Source organism: Microcaecilia unicolor, chromosome 6, assembly GCF_901765095.1.
Source record: "Microcaecilia unicolor chromosome 6, aMicUni1.1, whole genome shotgun sequence".
NCBI lineage: Eukaryota > Metazoa > Chordata > Amphibia > Gymnophiona > Siphonopidae > Microcaecilia > Microcaecilia unicolor.
Window position 1 is genome coordinate 44,839,988 of NC_044036.1, and position 22,024 is coordinate 44,862,011.

The window sequence follows — 22,024 nt, forward strand, 5'->3', positions numbered from 1 at the left end:
CTGCTGCAGACTACCAAGGTGGAGACTGGAGAGAAGCATTTTCCCACCAGCTGAGATATTTTTTTGATGTGGGGGTGGGGGAGAGAACATTTTGTGCCCACCCACTTCTTGCCTAGGCCCACCCAAAATCTACTGTCTGGCTACGCCCCTGACACAAACTTATCTGAAATATCTTAGAAGACTGTCACTTCCCACTCTTTCAATCCTTGGTGAGACCGATTGGCCAGCTTCCCCTGTAAACGCCCGTAGGGCGTTGATGTGATAAAGCTGGGGCCACTCCCCAAAAGACTTTTAAAAAGGTTTTTTGGACAGACATAATGGATCCAGTGAGTAATACCAGAATGTACTGCTGCTGACTTGCCTATATCATGTAACATCAGCAAAGCAAGATTAAGTTATAGTCAAACTAGGTATGTGCCTACATACCTAGTTTTTAGGAGGGGCCTTCTCAGATGTGCTAATTCCATGGCTCTCAAGGCACACCCTTGCACTGGTGCTACTGGCAGCAAGAATTGTTGGGAGGAGGGACCAGTGTCACTGCTGTCCATAGAGATCTGTCTATTCTCCCAGACCTCTGTGCATGGTCTTCCAGTCAGCAGGAGGAGTCAGCGAGCAGCCTTTCTTATCTGCTCCTTCCTCCTCTATCAGTTTTCCTCTGCAATCAGTGCAATGTGGGATAGGGCCTTGTTTGTGACAGTTTTAAAATGTATTCGCAAATAGGTGGGAAAATGTGAGATTCAAATGAAACAAATAAAATAAATTCGTATTAAGTTGAAGGTCCTGCTCACTTGTTTGCCTAAACCCACCAAAGAGTTAATCCTGCCTTGAATGCCAACCAACTTTGAACTCCACTTTTCCTGTTACCATTGGAAAGTTTAATTACAAATTGTGATCAGACTTGCTTAAGCCTGCCTGTAGCATGCTGGAGTTAGTTTCTGCTCTTACGCTGACTGCAAAGAACAAATAATCAAGAAACTTCAAACAGCCCAGAACACTGCAGCTAGACTCATATTTGGTAAAACAAAATATGAAAGTGCTAAACCTCTACGGGAAAAGTTACACTGGCTCCCACTAAGAAAACGCATCAAAATATGTACCCTAGTCCACAAAATCATTCACGGAGATGCCCCTGCCTACATGTCAGACCTAATAGACCTACCACCCAGAAACGCTAAAAGATCATCCTGCACATTCATCAACCTTCACTTCCCTAACTGTAAAGGTCTAAAATTCAAACTAAAGCACGCATCAACCTTCTCCTACTCGAGTACACAATTCTGGAACGTGCTACCGCGCAACTTAAAAGCGATCTATGAACTAACCAACTTCCGCAAACTACTGAAGACCCATCTCTTTAATAAGGTATACAACAAAGATCAACAAATGTGAACTCCTCCACATGCATCCGGTATTGCCTTATAATATTTGCCTTTATATCATGCTTATTCATTATCATGTAACCCAAATACTTTATATCATGCCCTTTTACTATCCTTTGTATCATCCTTTTACGATGCTTTATAACTATCATGTTACCCAAAATCCTTCCATAAAACTAAATGTATATTCTATTATATATTTCCAATATTCATGATGTATTGTAAGCCACATTGAGCCTGCAAAGAGGTGGGAAAATGTGGGATACAAATGCAATAAATAAATAAATAAAGTAAACTCTGATCTTGTCTTTCCAGAGGGAGAGCATTTTGGATTCACAACAAAATATTAGATGTTGCTTCAATGGATTATGCTGTCAGAGTACTGCACTGGATTACCATTAACCTGATAACAATCTGGTTTTCAGCAAAAGCAGATACAGGTATGAGAGCTCCAGTGTTTTAGTTTCAAAATTAAACACACGAGAAATTTAAAAGTGAGAAAAATGTTGGCCATTTGTGAAACCAGGGTGGTTGTTTGTCTTTGGGTGCCTATGGGGTCCTTTTTAGGGTTGAGGACATGTTCTGTTTTTGGACGTCCTTCAGATATGTCCTCCAGGATTTTTAATTTTTAGGGAAATGTTCTTTTTTTCTTTTACATGCCTATGACCAACACACCTATCCACATAATGAGAGAAACCTTCTCTGGCCTATTAGTCAATAGAGGTGCTAGAGAGAGAGAAAGGCATTGCTGATTCCTTCTCTGTTCCTCTGCTGGTTGAATCTGTCAAAGGAATTTTGTTCGTGCAACACAACTTTAAGCATATGTCATGCAAAGACTTTCACATGTATCTCAGAAGCCAGCCAAAGTTGTTGAGGCATATCTGCTCTTTTGATAAGTACGCTTGGGCCCAGACTCAGTCAAACTCAGATCCGGAAGTTCTTGAAAAGTAGATTGTCTACTGCTGTACTGTAACTGTATGTCACTGTTTGATGTGTGTTCATTGACTAAAGGCTACGATTAAATATTTCTCTAGCAAAGGTAGCAACCATTTTTATTTTTTTTTGTCCTCTTTTTTTTTGTCTCCACAAATATAGTAACTCTAGTCCTTTTACTGAGCTGTGGTAGAAAATGGCCTTAGCGCCTTTACATGGGTCTTTACTGTGTGCTAAAGCCATTTTTACCTCGGCAGTAAGTGGCCAATTTTCTATTTTTTATATTAATGGGAATGCGCCGATGTTGCCATTAGCGCATGGCCATTAAAAGAAAATTAGCACGATGGCCTGGGGTCATAAGAATCCAGACACTAGGCCATCTCAAAGTATGGTTAAGAACTGGGTTAGTAGGGAAGGGGGTAATTTTGAATACGACAGTTAAAATTGATAAGAAATGAGGTAGTGAGGAGGGAAGGTGTGGGTATTTTCATATACATTAAAAAACAAAAGGGATCATTTGTTACAGTGGCATTCCTAGGGTGGCTAACACCCGGGGCGGATCGCCGATGCGCCCCCCCCAGTTGCAGCGCGACCCCTCCAACCCCAGCGAAAGGCCACCTCCCCATCCGGCGAAAGGACACCCCCCCGGGTGCATTTTTACCTGCTGGGGGGGGGGGGGTGCCGCGCGCCTGTCTGCTTCGCTCGTTCCATGCTCCCTCTGCCCCAGAACAGGAAGTAACCTGTTCCGGGGCAGAGGGAGCACGGAATGAGCGGAGCAGAGAGGCGCGCGGCACCCCCCCCCCCCAGCGGCGTGCACCCGGGGCGGACCACCCCCACCACCCCCCCTTGGTACGCCACTGATTTGTTACCCAGTTTTGCTGTAAAGTTGTTTTTGCTTATTACTCTGATATGCTTGTATACAGTCATTTCATTGCTTAATGTTCATATCTAGGCTTGTTGTTTATTATTGGATGTTGGATTTGTTTGATCCTGAATTTTAAAAAACCTGTTAAATCGTAAAAGAAAATTACCGCATGAACACTTACAGCCACCCACTTTACAGGTGGTAAAGGCTCACATGGTAATCCAGTTAGTGCACAGTAATGTAGATGTGCTCACTCTCTGCTCTCAGACATGCCCCTTCAACCAAAAAATAAAAATATTTTTTAATGCGTGGGTAGCCAATGCAAATTTGGAACTTATTGCAAAACGCCTGAGCGTGTTCCACAGTAACCCCTTTTAAGCTGAGGTAAGCATGCATTAGTGCTTACCGTAGCTTAGTAAAAGGATCCCATTTATTTATAGCAATTTATTGATTGCCTCTAGGAAACTTTTGAAGTGATTATAGACAAGTCAAATAAGAGCAATAAAACAATATCATAATAAAATGATCACAGGATTTCCATCAGAACCATATGCCCTAACCAATAACCAGGCTTTCACACCCTTTAAAAACATAAATAATCAGGTTCTCCCTGAAGTTGCTGAGCAACTGATTCCATTATCAGGGTGCCGTGACTGAAAGTGCTCAATTTCTAGTGGTCTGTAATTGTGTTTCCTTAACTGTGGAGATAGCATATAAAGATCTCTGGGAAGACCGCAATCTACCATCTGAACGGTATGGCACCAAACATTCACAGAGATATCTAGGACCAATGCCTTGCTATGCATGGAACACTGTAATCAGAATTTTAAAAATTCCTCATTGTTCTACTGGCAGCCAGTGAAGACATTTTAGCAGGGGAGAACTATGATCAGTCATTTTCAGTCCCCCAACTAGACAAGCTGCAGTATTTTATATTTATGTTTATGATTATTTTGGATCTTGCCATTTCTGAATCACAGAATAAAGCAGTTTACATCAAAATAATTAAAATATAATATAACAAAATGGAAAGGAACGTCTTCAAGAAAGGAAAGATTAAGGCCTCTGTTTACTAAGTTGCACTAGCATTTTTAGTGCGCACTAAAAGTGCACGCAAAATGCAAGAGACGCTCATATATTCCTATTCCCCTCTCCCTCCCCCTGTGGAGTCCAGTATCTCTCTCTTTCCCTTTCCCTCCCCCCCCCCCCGTTGTGTCCAGCATCTTACCATCTCCCTCCTCCCCTGGGCTGTTCAGCAGCTTCCCGTCCCTTCCTTAGCCCCTCCGCAGTGGCACTGATATGTCTTCCCCACACAACACCTGTCATGCCTGGTACAGGGCATTAAGCTTCTGCACATGCCCAAGGCCCCTTCTGAAACAGGAAGTTTTTTTTGGGGGGGGGGGCAGGACCAATCAGGTCTTGAGCATGCACAGATGCTCAAATCTCTGTGCCAGGTATGATCAGTGTTGTGTGGGCAAGCTGGTGCTATCATGGAAGGAAAGGGAAATGAAGCTGCTGAACACCTTGGGAGGAGGATGTGGAGGTGCTGATCATAGAGACACTGATTGCTGTGATTGTGCCACCCTCTCCCCAATTTTGCCTTTCTAGCCAGATACCTAGTTCACCTGGTGGTCAGGCTAGCCCTTCAGGTTCCAAAACGTATGGCTACACTTGATAAAGTGGGCTACCTCATTAACATGTATGAATACTGTTAATGCGCATTTTTTAGTAAATAGGTCCACTGCATAAAACAGAAACTTCCATAAGTAATGTATGTTAGCCTGGGATAACATAATAGTATTTTTCAGTTGTAAACCCTCTGCGGATAGTGAAATACCTGTTGTGCCTGAACGTAACTCACCTTCAGCTACCACTGAAAAGCTGTGAGCTAAATCCAAAAAATAAAATAAAATAATCTCTCTAGTTTCTGAATCCCTGACATCATATTGTAGGGGAGAAGGAAAGATTACTCATTTAATTCTACAGAGGCGCTGTCCTTTTTTCAGGAAGATATAGTATATGGAGGAACATGCCACTGAGCTTATCAGTTGGAATTCTTTGCTGCTGTATATGATGGTGTTAGAAAGGCTCGGGTTGGTTCTTCCTAAAAGAAGTCAGTTAAGCACTCTTTTCATCTCTCGTCATAGCTCTGTCCATTGACGAGCACATCCCCTCCTCATAAGTTGGCCTCAGTAAGATTCTGCTCCATGCAGGGAGCATCCTCAATGGGCTGACCAAAAAAGTGTTGCATGGTCTTCCTCTCACCATCATCCCAAGTCTCAGGTCAAGGACAAACATCTCCATTTTGCCAAGCTGGCTCTTGATTGGCCAACCAGGACTTAGCTTTCTACTATATTCTGCATGTTTCTTAATGAAACCAAATGAAATGTACTTAAAAGAGCAATTACACATCAGCCGTTAGCATTTTTGATTGCTTGTCTCAGCATCCATGGCTCAGTCTTGTTTGCCCCTCTGTTTAGCTACTGATGATCCTTTCGGTTCTCTATAGAGCAGACGTGGATGCACAGAAGACTGACTGTGTCTCTCTTTTTTTCTCTTGAAGAAGCATGTGAGGGTGGAAATGTCAGTGTGAGCAATGCTTCTGTGATACCGCTTGGATCAACCATTACTATCTCCTGCTCCCTAACACCAGGAAAAGGCTGCAAAGAAGGTCCCAACCATCTCAAAATATACCAACGAAACGACAAACTCCTCGTAATGCAAAAGAACAGTAGCACTTCAGTAAGCATCCAGGTTAAAGAATTGGGCAAAACCACCTTCACCTGCTATTTAAACTGTATCTCCAACAGTGAACACAAAAAATTGATCTGTGGGATCTATCCAGAAGTTGGCAGTAAGTACTTCCTTCTTTCTTTGTATAATCACAATGCTCCCCAGAATTTGAGCAAGCAACTAAAGTGTCCAAAGCAACCCAACCCAAATTAAAATTATCTAAAAGAAAACCAATTAGGTGATACTTTTAGACAATTAGTGACTTGGTCAAATCTTATTTTTAAATCACTGATTTTCTAGTAGGGACATTAGCAGGCTTATTTTTGAAAGAGAAGGGCGCCCATCTTTCGACATAAATCGCAAGATGGGCGTCCTTCTCACAGGGTCGCCCAAATCGACATAATCGAAAGCCGGTTTTGGGCGTCCTCAACTGCTTTCCCTCGCGGGGATGACCAAAGTTCACGGGGGCGTGTCGGAAGCATAGCAAAGGCGGGACTGGGGCGTGCCTAACACATGGGCATCCTCAACCGATAATGGAAAAAAGAAGGGCGTTCCTGATGAGCACTTGGGCGACTTTACTTGGTCGATTTTTTTTTTTACGACCAAGCCTCAAAAAGGTGCCCGAACTGACCAGATGACCACTGGAGGGAATCGGGGATCACCTCCCCCAGTGGTCACCAACCCCCTCTCACCTTAAAAAAATGTTTTAAATATTTTTTGCCAGCCTCTATGCCAACCTCAAATGTCATACCCAGCTCCATCACAGCAGTATGCAGGTCCCTGGAGCAGTTTTAGTAGGTGCAGTGCACTTCAGGCAGGCGGACCCAGGCCCATCCCCCCCTACCTGTTACACTTGTGGTGGTAAATGTGAGCCCTCCAAAACCCACCAGAAACCCACTGTACCCACATGTAGGTGCCCCCTTCACCCCTTAGGGCTATGGCAGTGGTGTACAGTTGTGGGGAGTGGGTTTTGGGGGGGCTCAGCACACACGGTAAGGGAGCTATGCACCTGGGAGCAATTTGTGAAGTCTACTGCAGTGCCCCCTAGGGTGCCTGGTTGGTGTCCTGGCATGTGAGGGGGACCAGTGCACTACAAATGCTGGCTCCTCCCATGACCAAATGGCTTGGATTTGGTCGTTTCTAAGATGGGCGTCCTCGGTTTCCATTATCACCAAAAATCAGAAACGACCAAGTCTAAGGACGACCATCTCTAGGGACGACCTAAATGTTGAAATGTGGGCGTCCCCGACCGTATTATCGAAACGAAAGATGGGCGCCCATCTTGTTTCAATAATACGGGTTTCCCCGCCCCTTCGCGGGGGCCTCCTGCGAGGACGTCCTCAGGAAATCTTGGGCACCCCTTTTGATTTTGGCCCACCACGTATACCAAACGTTGTGACTGTTCTGTAGTGAGAAGGCTTTATTATTTTATGTAATATTTCCTGAATCCTGACTGGGTGTTGAGTGCTTGCTGGTTTTTCTCTTGAGTGGGTCTTACATCAGCAGTTCTTCGCCCAGTCCTTGGGGCACATACAGCCAGTTGAGTCTGCAGGATAACCACAATGATTATGCATGAGCAGTGGCGTTCCTGGCCTGGATGGCACCCGGGGCGGAGCGCCGATGCGCCTCCCCCCCCGGGTGCAGCGCCCCCCCCCCCCCCCCCCCCCCCCGCTAAATGACACCTTCGCCCCCCCTCCGGCGAAATGACACCCCCCTGGGTGCACGCCGCTGGGGGGGTGCCGTGGCGCGCACCTGCTCCGAGTTCACTAAACTTCGCTTCGCTGCAGCTCCCTCTGCCTCAGAACAGGAAGTAAGCTGTTCCAGGGCAGAGGGAGCTGCAGCGAATGAGTGACGAAGTTTAGCAAACTCGGAGCAGGCGCGCGCCGCGGCACCCCCCCAGCGGCATGCACCCGGGGCGGACCGCCCCCCCTTGGTACGCCACTGTGCATGAGCCCACCCACTTTGGGCTCAGGCCCACCCAGTAGCAGCACACCTATGGTGTGGCTGGCAGGGATTCCCAAGCCCCGCCAGCTGAAAACTCCCAACAACTGTCCCTCCTGCATACCTTGTAAATAGCAGATGGCATGCAGGTGAGACAAGGAGAGACCAAATCACCTGTGGGACAGGGAGGGGTTCTTCTGCCCACCCATCTTGTGTCCAGGCCTGCTCAAAGTTGGGTGTCTGGCTACGCCCCTGTGCATGAGACAGAGGTGAAAATGTACTGCTTCCATTTGATGAAAGTCTATCACATGTATACAGGGCCGGTTTAGCAACTGCGGGGCCCTGTGCAGACCAGTTCGCTGGGGCCCTCACCCCAGTCCCACCAGCCCCACCCAGCCCCGCCCCTTGTTGATAAGATATGTTTTAAACATTTTCTTTTATTTCAAATAAAGCCGAATCAAGCAAAACTTGTATACAAAAACTAATTCAAACATGAAAAATGCTATACTAGGAAACCTTTGGGTTTAAAAAGCAAAACCATGTGCACGTGAGGACTAGATAAATGAATTAAAACGAACCCCCTTAATATGTAATACTTGGTAGCAATAATGAAACAGTGATTGAATATTCAGATAGCAAGCATCCTGAGCCAACAGATTTATTTTCCACTGAACATAATTAACTTTTTATGAACTTGGCTGCTAATAGTGTGCTGAACTGGACAATGCTGGCACATTTAGCCACACCCGTTTACCAGCCATGGCGCATATAAACAGTAATCATTGAAAATATTACACCAGTACAGGAGAAGAAAAATAACTTTTTTTTTCATTATAAATAATTTCTGTGAGCTGTTACAGCTCCAGTATACCCAAAATGACAAAAACCAAATTAGCATACAGATTCTGCATGCAGCACAATACCAGAAAAACAGAACATTGCTATACATTGCAAAATAAGACAGCAGATGTAAATTCTCAAATTGGACATATTCCAAACACTAAAATGAAAATAAAATGATTTTTTCTACCTTTGTTGTCTGGTGACTTTGTTTTTTTGATCATATCGGTCCCTGTTTCTGATTCTGCTGCTCTCTACCTGCTCCCTTAACTCCACTTCCAGAGCTTCCTTTCCATTTATTTCTTTACTTTCCTCCTTTCTTCTTCATTTCTTGCCCTACATCCACAGGTAAAAGCTGGGTCCTCCGCGGATTTGACTGGAGGAGGTATAGAGTGGATCCAGCTTTTGCCTATTTTCTCCAGTCATGTGCAGTTTTTCTCCTCTTTTCCCTTTTCATCATCTCCGTCAGTATGCATCTCCTTCCTGTCTTCCCTCACCTCCATCCATGTCCAGCATTTCTCCTGCCCTCCCCTCCATCCATCCATGTCCAGCAACTCTCCTCTCTCCCCTGCCCTCCCCACCCATCCATGGCCAGAGATTCTCCTTTGCCCCTTGTCCTATCCTCTCATCCACATCCAGTGATTCTCCTCTGTCCCCTGCCCTCCCCTCCCATCCCATCCATGTCCAGTGATTCTCCTCTGCCCTCCCCTCCATATCCAGTGACTCGCCCGCCCCAGCTCCCAACTTAACTTACCCCCCTTTTCAGCCCCCGAGTTTCTGAGGTGCCAACCCCAGCCCCAGCTCCGTCTGTGCCCTCAGTTTTCCTCAGCTGCTTTCCTTCCAGCCACCTGCGTTTAAAAAGTCGTAGCGGCGGCAGCAGCAGTGAAAAAGCAGGCTCACCTCTAGCCTTTAAGCCTTCCCTTTTTTCTCTGCGTGCACTGTGCCACCTTTGCGGAAACTGGAAACAGGAAATTGCATCAGTGCATGCTGAGAGAGAAGGGGAAGGCTTAAAGTCTAGAGGCGAGCCTGCTTTTTCGCTGCCGCCGCTGCAACTTTTTAAACGCAAGGCGGCTGGAAGGAAAGCAGCTGAGTGACAATATGGCAGGGAGCGACAGGAAGCGCCGTGGGGCCCCTGGAGGCGCGAGGTCCTGTGCGACTGCTCCTGTCGCTCCTGGCTAAGACCGGCCCTGCATGTATATTCAAATGGATGGGTGTGCCCCAAAGACTGGATTGACAGTCACTGACATCAAAGCCCGGATATGCCCTTGGTCAAACTGCACAAACACGCAGGGATCTGTACTGGGACCAGTGCTATTTAATATATTTATAATGGATCTGGAAATCGGAACAAGTGAGGTGATTAAATTTGCAGATAACACAAGACTATTCAAGGTTGTTTAGACACATGCAGACTGTGAAAAATTGAGGAAAGACCTTAGGAAACTGGAAGAGTGGGCATCCAAATGGCAGATGAAATTTAATGTGGGCAAATACAAAGTGATGCACATTGAAATGAATAATCTGAATCATAATTACCTGATGCTAGGGTCCACCTTGGGATCAGCACCCAAGAAAAAGATTTAGGTATCATTGTAGACAATACACTGAAATCTTCTGTCCAGTGTTCAGTGGCAGCCAAAAAAGCAAACAGGATGCTAGGAATTATTAGGAAAGGGATGGTGAATAAGACTGAGAATACTATAATGCCTCTGTATTGCTCTGTGATGCAACCTCACCTTGAGTATTGCGTTCAGTTCTGTTTGCTGTATCTCAAAAAAGATATAGCGGAATTAGAAAAGGTTCAAAGAAGAGTGACCAAAATGATAAAGGGAATGGAAGTCCTCTCATATGAGGAAAGGCTAAAGAGGTTAGGGCTCTTCATCATGGAAAAGAGGCGGCTATGATTGATGTCTACAAAATCCTGAGTAGTGAAGAATGAATAGGAGTGAATCGATTTTTTACTCTTTCAACAAGTACAAAGACTAGGGGACTCTCAAGGAAGTTACATGAAAATGTTTTTAAAACATAGGAGGAATTCTGTGCCGGAGGATGTAGTAACAGCAATTCGCATATTTGGCTTTAAAAAAGTTTGGGCAAGTTCCTATTGAGACAGACATGGGGAGGCCACTGCTTGCCCTGGGATTGGTAGCATGGAATATTGCTATTGTTTGGGTTTTTGCCGGGTATTGTGACCTGGCTTGACCAGAGTTGGAAACAGGAGACTGGGCTAGATGGACCATTGGTCTGACCCAGTATGGCTAGTCTTATGTTCTTGACTAACTCAATGGAGATGGGTGGGAAGAGCTCGATTTCACTTTCCAGCTGCATAGACTGGCCCTACCTCTATCTGTCATATTCAGAAGATTTGAATAAGGATTCTAATGCTTGCCTAAAGGGTCATACACATGTCTTTTGGGTGCTTTGGTTGTGAACATTTGGTGGCTCAAACATCTCAAGGAAGAATCCCTCTACTTTTCTTAACAGCTTCTCCAGATCAGCCCAAAAATCTAATTTGTGTGCAGCATGGAGAGCTAGAACATGTTATGTGCACCTGGGACAAAGGAAGAAATTCCTACATAAATACGACATATTTGTTGGAGTAAGTACTGCATGGCCCGAATTCAGATCTTTTCCAGAGCAGTCTGAATACATGGATTTTATGTGCCTGGGGAGGGACTTTAGAAAAAGCTAGAATTAGGCTCTTTACTCTATAAATAAATTATATGGAAAATATTGTTTGTTTAAGAAACACTTTAGGAAACCTACAGCAGAGTAGTATCCTACTCAATAGGCTTTTTATAAAATAGTGCATCAGGTAGTCTAGGTGGTCACCTAGGGTAGCAGTTTCTAGGGAGCAGAAAAGAACAGTTGCAGTCAAAGCAAAACAGTTTTTTGTGCCACATTAACAAAGAACCAGTAGGGCTCCTGGGGCTAGAAATACTAATGATACTTATCATTTCTATAACACTACTAGACGCATGCAGCCTGGATAGATACACTTAAGAGATGGTCCCTGCTCCACAGAATTTACTGTCTAGACAAGACCAAATGATAAACAAGAGTATCTACGAGAATTTATAATAGAGAAGTAATTAAAAGTAAGATTTTAGACTGAATTTGAATGCACCGACTCAGGAAGTCTATTCCAGGTGTGATGTAGACACAAGGGGGCAGTTCTATAAGTGAGCACCTGCTTTTAGATGCCCCAATGTCGTTTCTATAATGGCATCTGGGCGTTCGGCACGCCTTATATTTATGTGGCCACACTTACACCAGCCATAGACCTAAATGCGGCAAGAGCGCACATGATTTACAGAATTCAATAATAGAGGGCGACCAAAACTGCTTTTTTTGGTTTCAGCTGAAACCGACTCTGTGGCTGAAATTTTTCATTCAGCTTCAGCTGAAACTAAAAATGGTACTGGCACGCACCCCTTGAACAAAAGCTGCCCTTACAAACTCTGATGGTCTAATGGCCTTGTCGAGGCAGGAGTGATCCCCAGTTGCTCCTGTCCATGCTGGCTCCACAGTCTAGATGGACCATTGGTCTGACCCAGTATAGCTATTCTTATGTTCTTATTCTGCCCATTTGATTTTATCCTAATTCTCCCTTTCTCTCACCCTCTTCTTAGTCTTCTCCTTTTCACCTCTTATCTACCTACCAGATTTTCCCATCTCCCTCTTATCTCCTCCCCAGTATTCTCTTTGCCCCCTTTGTCTATCTCCTTCCCCAGTCTCCTGTCCCCCTCCCCAAATTTAACCCACTCCCTAGAATTTCCATCTTCCGTACTCACCTCTCAACCCCTTACCAACTCCAGCTCCATTCCTTTCTCTCCTTCCTTCCCTTGCCTATAGGCCATTCTTCTATTTCTATCCTCACTCAGCCCCTTTATCCATCCCCTTCCTCTTGTACACCTCCTCTGTATCCCATCACTTTCATCCTCTCTCCAGTCTTCCAGATCATTCACATTATGTTTCAATCTTTCTCCACACTTCGTCCCATTTTTCTTACTCCCCATTTCACACTCTCACTCATCTACACCCCCTGCCCCACTTATACCTACCAATTGCTGGGTCCTCACTATTCTTTCAAAATTCCCTCTTCATCTCTCCCATCCATAATTCCCTGCTCTGCCTCCCCCCCCCCCCCCCCCCCCACATATTCTCCCACTCAGTCACCAAATCCCAGACATTTCCTGCTCTGTTCCTCTACAACTCACCACCCACCTCTGAGTACCATCCATCTTCTGCTCTGTTCCTCTATCTCCCACTTTTGAGTCCCATCCATCTTCTGCTCTTTCTAGGGTTTCCACTCCATTTGACATTTCTTCTCCCATGTCAACCATCATTCAGTGTCCCTGTCCCTATCCCTCCCCCATGTTCACCATCTGCACCATTTGTTCCCATTATTCCTGCGTCTCTGTCCCTCCTCATATCCAGCTTCTCCCATTTTCTTCCCTTTCTCCTGCACCATCCAAGGATCAGCATCTCTCCCTCTCTTCCCTGCCCCTGCAGTCCAGCATCTCTCTCTTTGATCCTCTCTCCATCTTTAGGTCCAGAGTCTCTCCCACTCTTCCCCTCTCCTATTCAGCCTCCATCTTTTCTCTCTGCTTACCCCCCCCCCATCCCAGCATCCATCTCTATCTCTCCCCCCCTTCCCTCTGTGACACTAGTATATCTGCCTCCTCTCTTCCCCACTCCCTCATCTGGTCTCTCTGTTCACTCCACCTTCCCATCAATCTCTCTTCCTCCTCACCACTCCTGTAGTCAGGAATCTTTGTTTCCTTCCTTCCTCCTGCAGGTGCAGCATCTTTCCCTTCCCCACCCCCACATGGTCCAATATCTCTCTCTAGTCCCACCCCCCACCAACCTTCTGATACGTTACTATCAGTATCGGCGATTGAGGCACACACTGCCTACAAGCTCCTGAAGTCTTCTCTCTGCTGTGTTCTGCCTGTGCGGGAACAGGAAGTTGCATCAGAAGAGGTGGAACACGGCAGAGAGAAGACTTCGGGAGCCAGCAGGCAGTGGGTGCCTCAATCACTGACGTTGTTGGTAATATATCAAAAGGTTGGAGAACCATTGGGGGGGGGGTGTGAGGAGGGACTAGAGAGAACCATCGTGGGGGGGGGGGGGAAGGGACTAGAAAGAATCGTCGGCTCGGCGGGGCAGAGGGACTAGAGAGAAAATGCCAATACACAGAGGAGAGGGAGAGATGCCAGACTTTGGGGGAGGGTGGGTAGAAGATCCTGATCCACATGTTTAGTGAAACTGGGGAGGCAAGCCATTTTTGGGGGGTTGTGCCACCCCGTAGCAACTCCTATGCTGCCCTGACAAGGCTACTAGACCACCAGAGTTTGTACGGTAGGCCCTGTAGGGAGGGGCAATGGGTGAGGGGCCTGCTTTCAGTTGAGGGGGGAGGCAGAGTGAGGCCGATTTTGACCGACACTGAAACAAGGTCCAGTTCAAATTTCAAGCTGGTTTCGGTGCCAAAACCAAAACTGGAATTCAATTGACCTGTATTCTGTAAGCTATAAGTGGCAGCCCCATCCATGTGAATGCCCCCTTCCATTTACACACTCTGCCACTTACACGCGTCTTTATAGAGCAGCGCTTAAGACGCTTTGCTGCCACTTATGCTTGTAAGCATACACTTACTGCAAACGCTCTGGTATTCTGTTGATTTGCGTGTCCACGTGGCGCCCAGTTATAGAATTGCTCTTTGAATATCCATGGAGCACAATGAGCAATCGCAAACGGCTTGAAACAATATCTCCCTGTGTTTTTCAGGTTACAGAATGAGACGGACAGTTTCAGCTCTACTTTTTCAGGATACTGGAACAACCTTTCCTCTGGGTCTCTTCTTCTCCCAACATCTTTGGTTCCTGCTTCAAACTACACAGCTCTTGTAACTGCCTCAAACAGTCTGGGAACTGCTGTGTCATTGCCCTTCCTGCTCACATTTCTTGACGTAGGTAGGTAATATCATGTGTTCTTTAATATTTTGAGAATGGCCGCCAAGCAGCAGTGTTAGTTCACAGAAACCTAGAACATGACTATAGATAAAGACTGCAAATGCCCCAGACCTCAGTTGATCTTTGGCTCCAGAGTCAGTGTTAAAGCAGGAGTAGCAACAAGACTTTTCAGAATTCCAACTTGCAGCCTTCTGTGTTCGGCTTAAGGTTACCATATGGCGCCAGAAAAAGGAGGACACATTGATGCAGTCCAGGTTTTGCTTCCATTGAAAGCCATGGAAGTAAAACCCAGACTGGCTCAATCTGTCCTCCTTTTTCTGGAGCCATATGGTAACCTTCGGCTGGGTCTCGTTTTGGTCTTGGGGAAAATCCACTTCTTATTTCTAGGATAAGCAGCATAAAATGTATTGTACTTTTTTGGGATCTTGCCAGGTACTTGTGACTTGGATTGGCCACTGTTGGAAACGGGATGCTGGGCTTGATGGACCTTCAGTCTGTCCCAGTATGGTAATATTTATGTACTTATTGATAGATCTCCCTTTTTTTGTATCAATTATGTTATGTCTTATGAGGACAACTTTCAAGCATTATTACCTCAGTGTCTATTTACTGAGTAAAATCAGGGGCCGAAAACTGCTCTCCCCCTCTGCTGGTAAAGTAGCCATGTTGCAAAGGGCTGAGATGGAGGCCTAACCTGCAGGGATTTCATTTTGAAATTCCCACATGTGATTTATGGTATGACTTTGCACCTGCTACGAAGAAAATGCAAAATTCTTGAAAATACTGTTTACTTGCAACATGGGACTTTAATATTTGCTGGTATAATATATTTGCATTATTAAAAACTGTAATCAGCCCTTCCAGTTTCATAAATCTTATTTCCTGAGCTGCCCTTCAGCAGCATTCACGTTTTATATACAACTCCCTTCCGGTCTCAATCATTGGTCAAAAACCTCCTTCAAAAATATTTTAATTCTTCAACTTTTAACGTTCACTCATACAATAATATTGTCTCTGTTCAGGTGTATTTTATATTATATGGTATTGTACTTGTTAAATAACATCATATCTGAAACATAAAGCAGCAAAAACTTAGCTTTGGCTTTGGGAGTGATCCCTTCGGGGAATCGCTTCACTTCCCAGGCTTCTTCAGGGGATTCTTGCACCCTGCCGATGCTTCCAAACTGCATATAAAATATGAAGATGAAAACAAGCAAAACTTTTATCACAACATAAAAAAAGAAAGATATTGATTGTATCGTAGTGCTATGGAGCTCCTTACTCACATTTCTCTTATCTTGAACCCGCAGTGTTAAATACAAACAAAAATGGCGCCGAGTTTCAAAACAACAGCAGTGCATGCGCCTTAGTTTCAAGAAGCTGTGTTGCTCTCTATAACGGCTAAAGAAGCGCAGCCTACTCGATCATATTTATTTATTTATTGCATTTGTATCCCACATTTTCCCACTTCTTTGCAGGTTCAATGTGGCTTAGAATACATGATTAGTGGAAATATGTTAGAAAATCTTGTTCAACATGATAATGATGAAGCATGATAGTAGTGTTACAAGCAGATATAATAAAATAGTACAGGATATATGTGGAGAAGTTGTGTGTATTCATATTGGTTGATCCTTGTGGTATGCCTTGTCAAAGAGATGGGTCTTCAGGAGTTTGCGGAAGCTCATTAGTTCGTAGATCGCCTTTAGGTTGCGCGGCAATGCGTTCCATAATTGTGTGCTCACGTATGTAAAGTTTGACGCGTGCATTAGTTTGTATTTTAGACCTTTGCAATTAGGGAAGTGCAGATTAAGGAATGTGCAGGAAGATCTTTTGGCATTCCTGGGTGGTAAGTCTATCAAATCTGACATGTAGACTGGCACATCTCCGTGAATGATTTTGTGAACCAGGGAGCATATTTTGAACGTGATGCATTCTTTAAGTGGGAGCCAGTGTAATTTTTCTCGTAGGGGTTTAGCACTTTCATATTTTGTCTTACCAAATATGAGCCTGGCTGCAGTGTTCTGGGCTGTCTGAAGTTTCTTGATTATTTGCTCTTTACAACCGGCATAGAGTGCGTTGCAGTAGTCTAGATGACTGAGCACCATTGATTGTATCAGATTTCGGAAAACAGTCCTTGGGAAGAAAGGTCTTACTCTTTTTAATTTCCACATTGAGTGAAACATCTTCTTGGTTGTGTTCTTCGCGTGGCTTTCGAGTGTTAGGTGTCGGTCGATGGTAACTCCGAGAATTTTTAGGGTATCAGAAATTGGTAGGTTCAGATTTGGTATGTTAATGGCGGTGAATTTGTTCTTGTTATGTTGAGAGGTGAGTATTAGGCATTGAGTTTTTTCTGCATTAAGTTTTAGCCGAAATGCATCCGCCCATGAATGCATGATATGGAGACTTTGGTTGATGTCACTGGAAATTTCCTTTAGATCTTGTTTAACCCTAGAACGCATGACGTTAAAAATATACATATTAACGTCATGGGGGCCTTTTAGGCCCCCATGCACATAATGTAGAAAAACACACTTAAATAACTTTCACAAGTTTATTTCAAAATTGCTCAATATGAATAGTGGACAACATTTTAATTATAATTTTTCACAGAAAACACCAAAAAATCTTTTTTTTCCCAAATTTCACGCAAAGACATGAAAACACACAAAAATGCATAGAAATCTATAGCAAACTAGCTGCAGCTACATTTTTATTCTAACTTTCTTTTCTATTATATTAGTCTTCCAAACAATTCTGACATGTTATTTTTTCAGAAGAGTGTTCTTTGCAAACAGTTTCCTTACAAGTGGAACAATATCGCTCAGTTTTCCTCTCTATGTTTCTTGGACACATGAAACAACGCTTTCGTTTTCTTTCTCCTGGCTCTGGAGTAATCTGAAACTGTACGCCACACCGTTTCATTGCTTCTTTAGTTTTCTTTGGCAAGCATTTCAAGTCACTTCGCTCTATCATGTGAGGTATTACAAGTTCATGACAAAGGTCCTTCAAGAATAAGCGTCTCCTGTCCTTCCTCTGTGCATGAAATTCAGGATGAGTTTCTGTATAAATAATGAATGAATTTAGGGCTGCTACATCAAGCATATTTGAAAATAGTACTACAGGCCATCGTTTTGTTTGCCTCTTACACGAATATTCTCCCACCATCTCATCCATTTTATCTACACCTCCTTTTGTTGCATTGTAATGCAGGATGATTTCTGGTTTCAATTTTTGGTTATTGCTGTCAACACTGCAATCGTGATGCATGGTACTGAGTAAAATTACAGATTTCTCCTTCTTTGCCTTGTAAGATACCAAAGTCGCTTTGTTATTGAATCCAAAGACACTCTCATAAAGTGCTCGCTGACGATTGTGTTTGAGTGCTGCTGGAATTTCTCGTCTGTTTTGCTTTATAGTACCAACAAGTGTAATAGCTTTTGCAAGCAGAAAATTGCCTAGTTCAACATTGGTGAAATAATTGTCCATGGTGATGTTTCTACCTGAATTGAATATTGGAACAGCAAGAGTTTTGACTATTTCAGACCCCAGATCCTTCTGTACTGGTGCACCAACCTCTTTGCCACAGTAGATTACGCCATTTATGCCATAATAATTTGCAGAATCACACATCCAGAAGATTTTTATACCGTACTTGGCTGGCTTGCTGGGCATGTATTGTATGAATTTGCAGCGTCCTCTGAACGGTACAAGTTGCTCATCTACAGTAACATTAGTACTAGGATTGTAAAGTTTTGTGCAATTTTTGATAAATATATTCCAGATATAACTGATAGGGGCTAATTTGTGTGTTTCAAACCTCGCTGCACGAGTTCGCTTATCATCAAAGCGAATGATCCTTCTAATTTCCTCATATCTGCCCACTGACATTGTCGCCTTATAGTGTGGATCAGAAAGTGGGTCCAGAAATAATTCTCGTATTGGGACATCATACGATTTTTGACTCCCTGCCAGCAGGAAAAGTCCAATATATGCATAAAGTTCCTCTTTTGAGATATTTTTCCAGGACTTATTTTTTGCTGAAGCGATACGTCTTCCTTCTAGGTTTGAACATAATAGGACCTCTTCTGCAATATTGTCAGAAAAATAAGTACAGAATACATCTTTAGGGGTAAAGTAACTGGGACTTCCCACAGCTCCTTGAGCCTGTCTCACAATATTGTGTATTGGAGTACGTCCGACTAATGTAGGATTACTGTCCCAAAAAACATTCGTTTTGGATGTTCTACTTATCACTTCTTGAGGATCCACTAGATTCACTTCTTCATCATCAGAAGAATCACTGGATGAGGATGTTTGATTAGCTGGTGGCAGATATTCTTCATCAGACAAAGATAGTTCACTTTCATCATCGCTTTGAAACATAATCGCTTTAATCTCTTGGTCAGACACTTGGAGGAAGACTGTGCCATTGCTGACTAGATGTTAGAAAATGAAACAGATTTCCTCTCAACAGCTTATCTTATCACAGGTCCTTCAGCAATTAGCTCACAGTGTATACTGTCCTCAGTGTTCAGAGGACCTGAGGTGATGTCATGGCCTTATCACTCCCTCCAAAAATCACATGACATCCTCACATGTTATTATCCACACCCTGGCCCCTCCACCAGCATTACTGAGTACAAATAAAGTAACTTGAGACACAAACACTTCTGAGAACATGATAAAAACAGCGGGGGCCTAAAAGGCCCCCAATTCGTACAGATGTAGTTTTCACCAAACAAGCATTGTTACACCATAATGCCTATGAAAAAAAATTATATGAACAACTGGATATTATCAACAATGACATACTTGAGTAATACCTTGAGTTTCAAAATTCTAACTAAAGTAATTTTGCAGATAATAGCAAACATGTAAGCATGGGGGCCTAAAAGGCCCCCAATATGCGTTCTAGGGTTAAATGGGATGTAGATCATTACGTCATCTGCGTATATGTATGGATTGAGGTTTTGGTTTGATAATAATTTAGCCAAGGGTATCATCATTAAGTTGAATAGAGACGGCGAGAGGGGAGATCCCTGTGGGACTCCGCATTCTGGTATCCATGGGGCTGAGGTAGTCGAAATAGATGTCACTTGGTATGCTCGTGTGGTTAGGAATCCCTTAAACCAGTTGAGAATGTTACCTCCAATTCCAAAGTAATCAAGGATATGTAGTAGTATTCCATGATCAACCATGTCGAAAGCGCTTGACATGTCAAATTGTAGAAGAAGTATGTTCTTTCCAGATGCAATCATTTGTTTGAATTTGGTCATGAGAGTAATTAGTACTGTTTCAGTGCTGTGGTTTGACCGAAATCCTGACTGAGAGTCATGGAGTATTGAGAATTTATTTAAATAGTTTGTGAGTTGTTTGGTCACCAATCCTTCCATTAGTTTGGTTATTAAAGGAATAGATGCTACTGGTCTGTAGTTTGTTAGTTCACTGGCACTTTTCTTTGCGTCTTTGGGTATGGGGGTGAGTAGAATGTTTCCTTTCTCCTTCAGGAAAAGTCCATTTTGTAACATATAATTCAAGTGTTTCGTTATGTCTGTTATGAATTGTTGAGGAGTGGATGTCATAAGGTTGTTTGGACATATGTCTAGTTTGCAATGAGATTTGGCAAATCTTTTGAGCATTTTGGAGACAATATCCTCTGATAGTGTCTCGAAATTGGTCCAGGTTCTGTCTGCTGGGCAAGTGCCAGGTTCTGGATCTAGACAGTTGAGGATTTCCGTATAGTTGATGATACTGACAGGTATCTTGAGTCGCAGTTGTACGATTTTCTCGTTGAAGTATCTTGCGAGATTATCTGCTCCTGGTGCGTCTTTGTTGTTGGTTGTGACTGGTGTAATATCTAGCAGTTTATTCACGAGTTGGAAGAGTTTATGCGTGTCCTTGTAGTTTGGACCAATTACAGTTTTGTAGTATAATCTTTTGGTTTGTCTTATGGTATATTTGAATTTTCTTTGGAGTTGTTTCCAGGCGTTAAGTGTGGGTTCGTCTTTCTTTTTATTCCATGCACGTTCTAACCTTCTAACTTGTGTTTTAAGTTTTTTCAGCTCTTCGTTGAACCATGGTATTGAATTCTTTCTATGTCAGGTTCTGGTTTGAATTGGAGCAATATTGTCTAATATGGCTCTGCATCTGTCATTCCATTCTAAGAGGAATTGGATTGTATCTGTTTTTATTGTCCATTCGTTATAGTAGATCTGTTGCCAGAATATTACCGGGTCTATTTTTCCTCTCGTGGTGTAGGTTAGCGCGCAGCATTTAACAAAATGACTGTGTGAGCCCTTAGTGCCACCCATTTTTATAGGCAGTAAGTGCTCCCATGCTAATCCTGCACTAATCAGCGGGCGGTAATGTGGCTGCACTGGTTCTCCACCCCCTAGACATATTCAGTGGTGTTTCTTGGTTGGCTGCCACCCCCCCCTCCCCCCCCCCGGTTGCATTGCTCTTACCTCCTGGGATGCTGGGAGGAGCCGCATGGCTGTTGGCTCCGCCAGTTCCCTGCTCCCTCTGCCCAGGAACAATAAGTACCATCAGAGGGAGCAGGAAACCTGTGGAGCCGGCAGCCATGTGGCTGCTCCTTGCACCCCCCCCCCCCCTGCAGCGGACCACCCCGCCCTCGGTACGCCGCTGGACACATCCCCTCCAAGAAAAATTCAGAAATGGTTTTAGCATGTGATTTGCATGTGCACATTGCGATTTTACAGCAAGATGCCTCAGTGCCCTTTTCAGCTGCAGTAAGTTTGCACTGGCACTTACTCGGCTTAGTAAAAGGACCCCTAAATTAGGCTCTTAAATCCTACGAAAATTAATCTGCTAGTTGTTTAACCCAAATGTGAATATCGTAAACATTACCATGTTTGGTGTGGGAAAATTGATCCATAGGAATCTGAGCCAAATATGCTATAAATATTTCCATAATCGTGTGTTGTGAATGAATTTTTATTTTTGGCTGGAAAAATTGTGAGAGAAGTAAATGGCATTTGCAATGTTCAAAGTGACTGTATGCAAATGAGAGCTTCGGGATGTCTGTGGTTTTTTTATTGTCATATGTTGAGTTTGCTCATGTCAGGGTAACGTTTTCTTTTTTGGGCTGCAGCGCTGCACAGTCATTCTCCTCTAGCAGTTTATATCTTTGATCTGCTTGTTTCAAGTGTTCTCAGTCCGAATGAGTGAAGTGAATCTGTGTTACTGTTCTGTAAAATTTCTTCTGGAATCTTAGCCATTGTTCTAGTCTGACGCTTCCTTCCAGAAGTCAAAATCATTCTAGCCTTACAGTACTATAGTAAATAACAGCAGATTTAAAAAAAAAAAACCAATCCAGGCACTTAGTTTATATTTAT

At 43.7% G+C, this 22,024-nt stretch overlaps 1 protein-coding gene across 1 annotated transcript in view; it reads left to right on the top strand.

Annotated features, from left to right (window-relative positions):
• The window catches only part of IL12RB2 (interleukin 12 receptor subunit beta 2), a 112,519-nt gene that overhangs the window by 7,148 nt on the left and 83,347 nt on the right, over positions 1–22,024 (top strand). Inside the window, exons 3-6 of the mRNA XM_030206182.1 lie at positions 1,695–1,819; positions 5,741–6,031; positions 11,176–11,290; positions 14,482–14,666. Coding sequence (XP_030062042.1) covers positions 1,741–1,819; positions 5,741–6,031; positions 11,176–11,290; positions 14,482–14,666 — 670 coding nt within the window. The 5' untranslated portion in view covers positions 1,695–1,740. The remainder of the gene's footprint in view (positions 1–1,694; positions 1,820–5,740; positions 6,032–11,175; positions 11,291–14,481; positions 14,667–22,024) is intronic.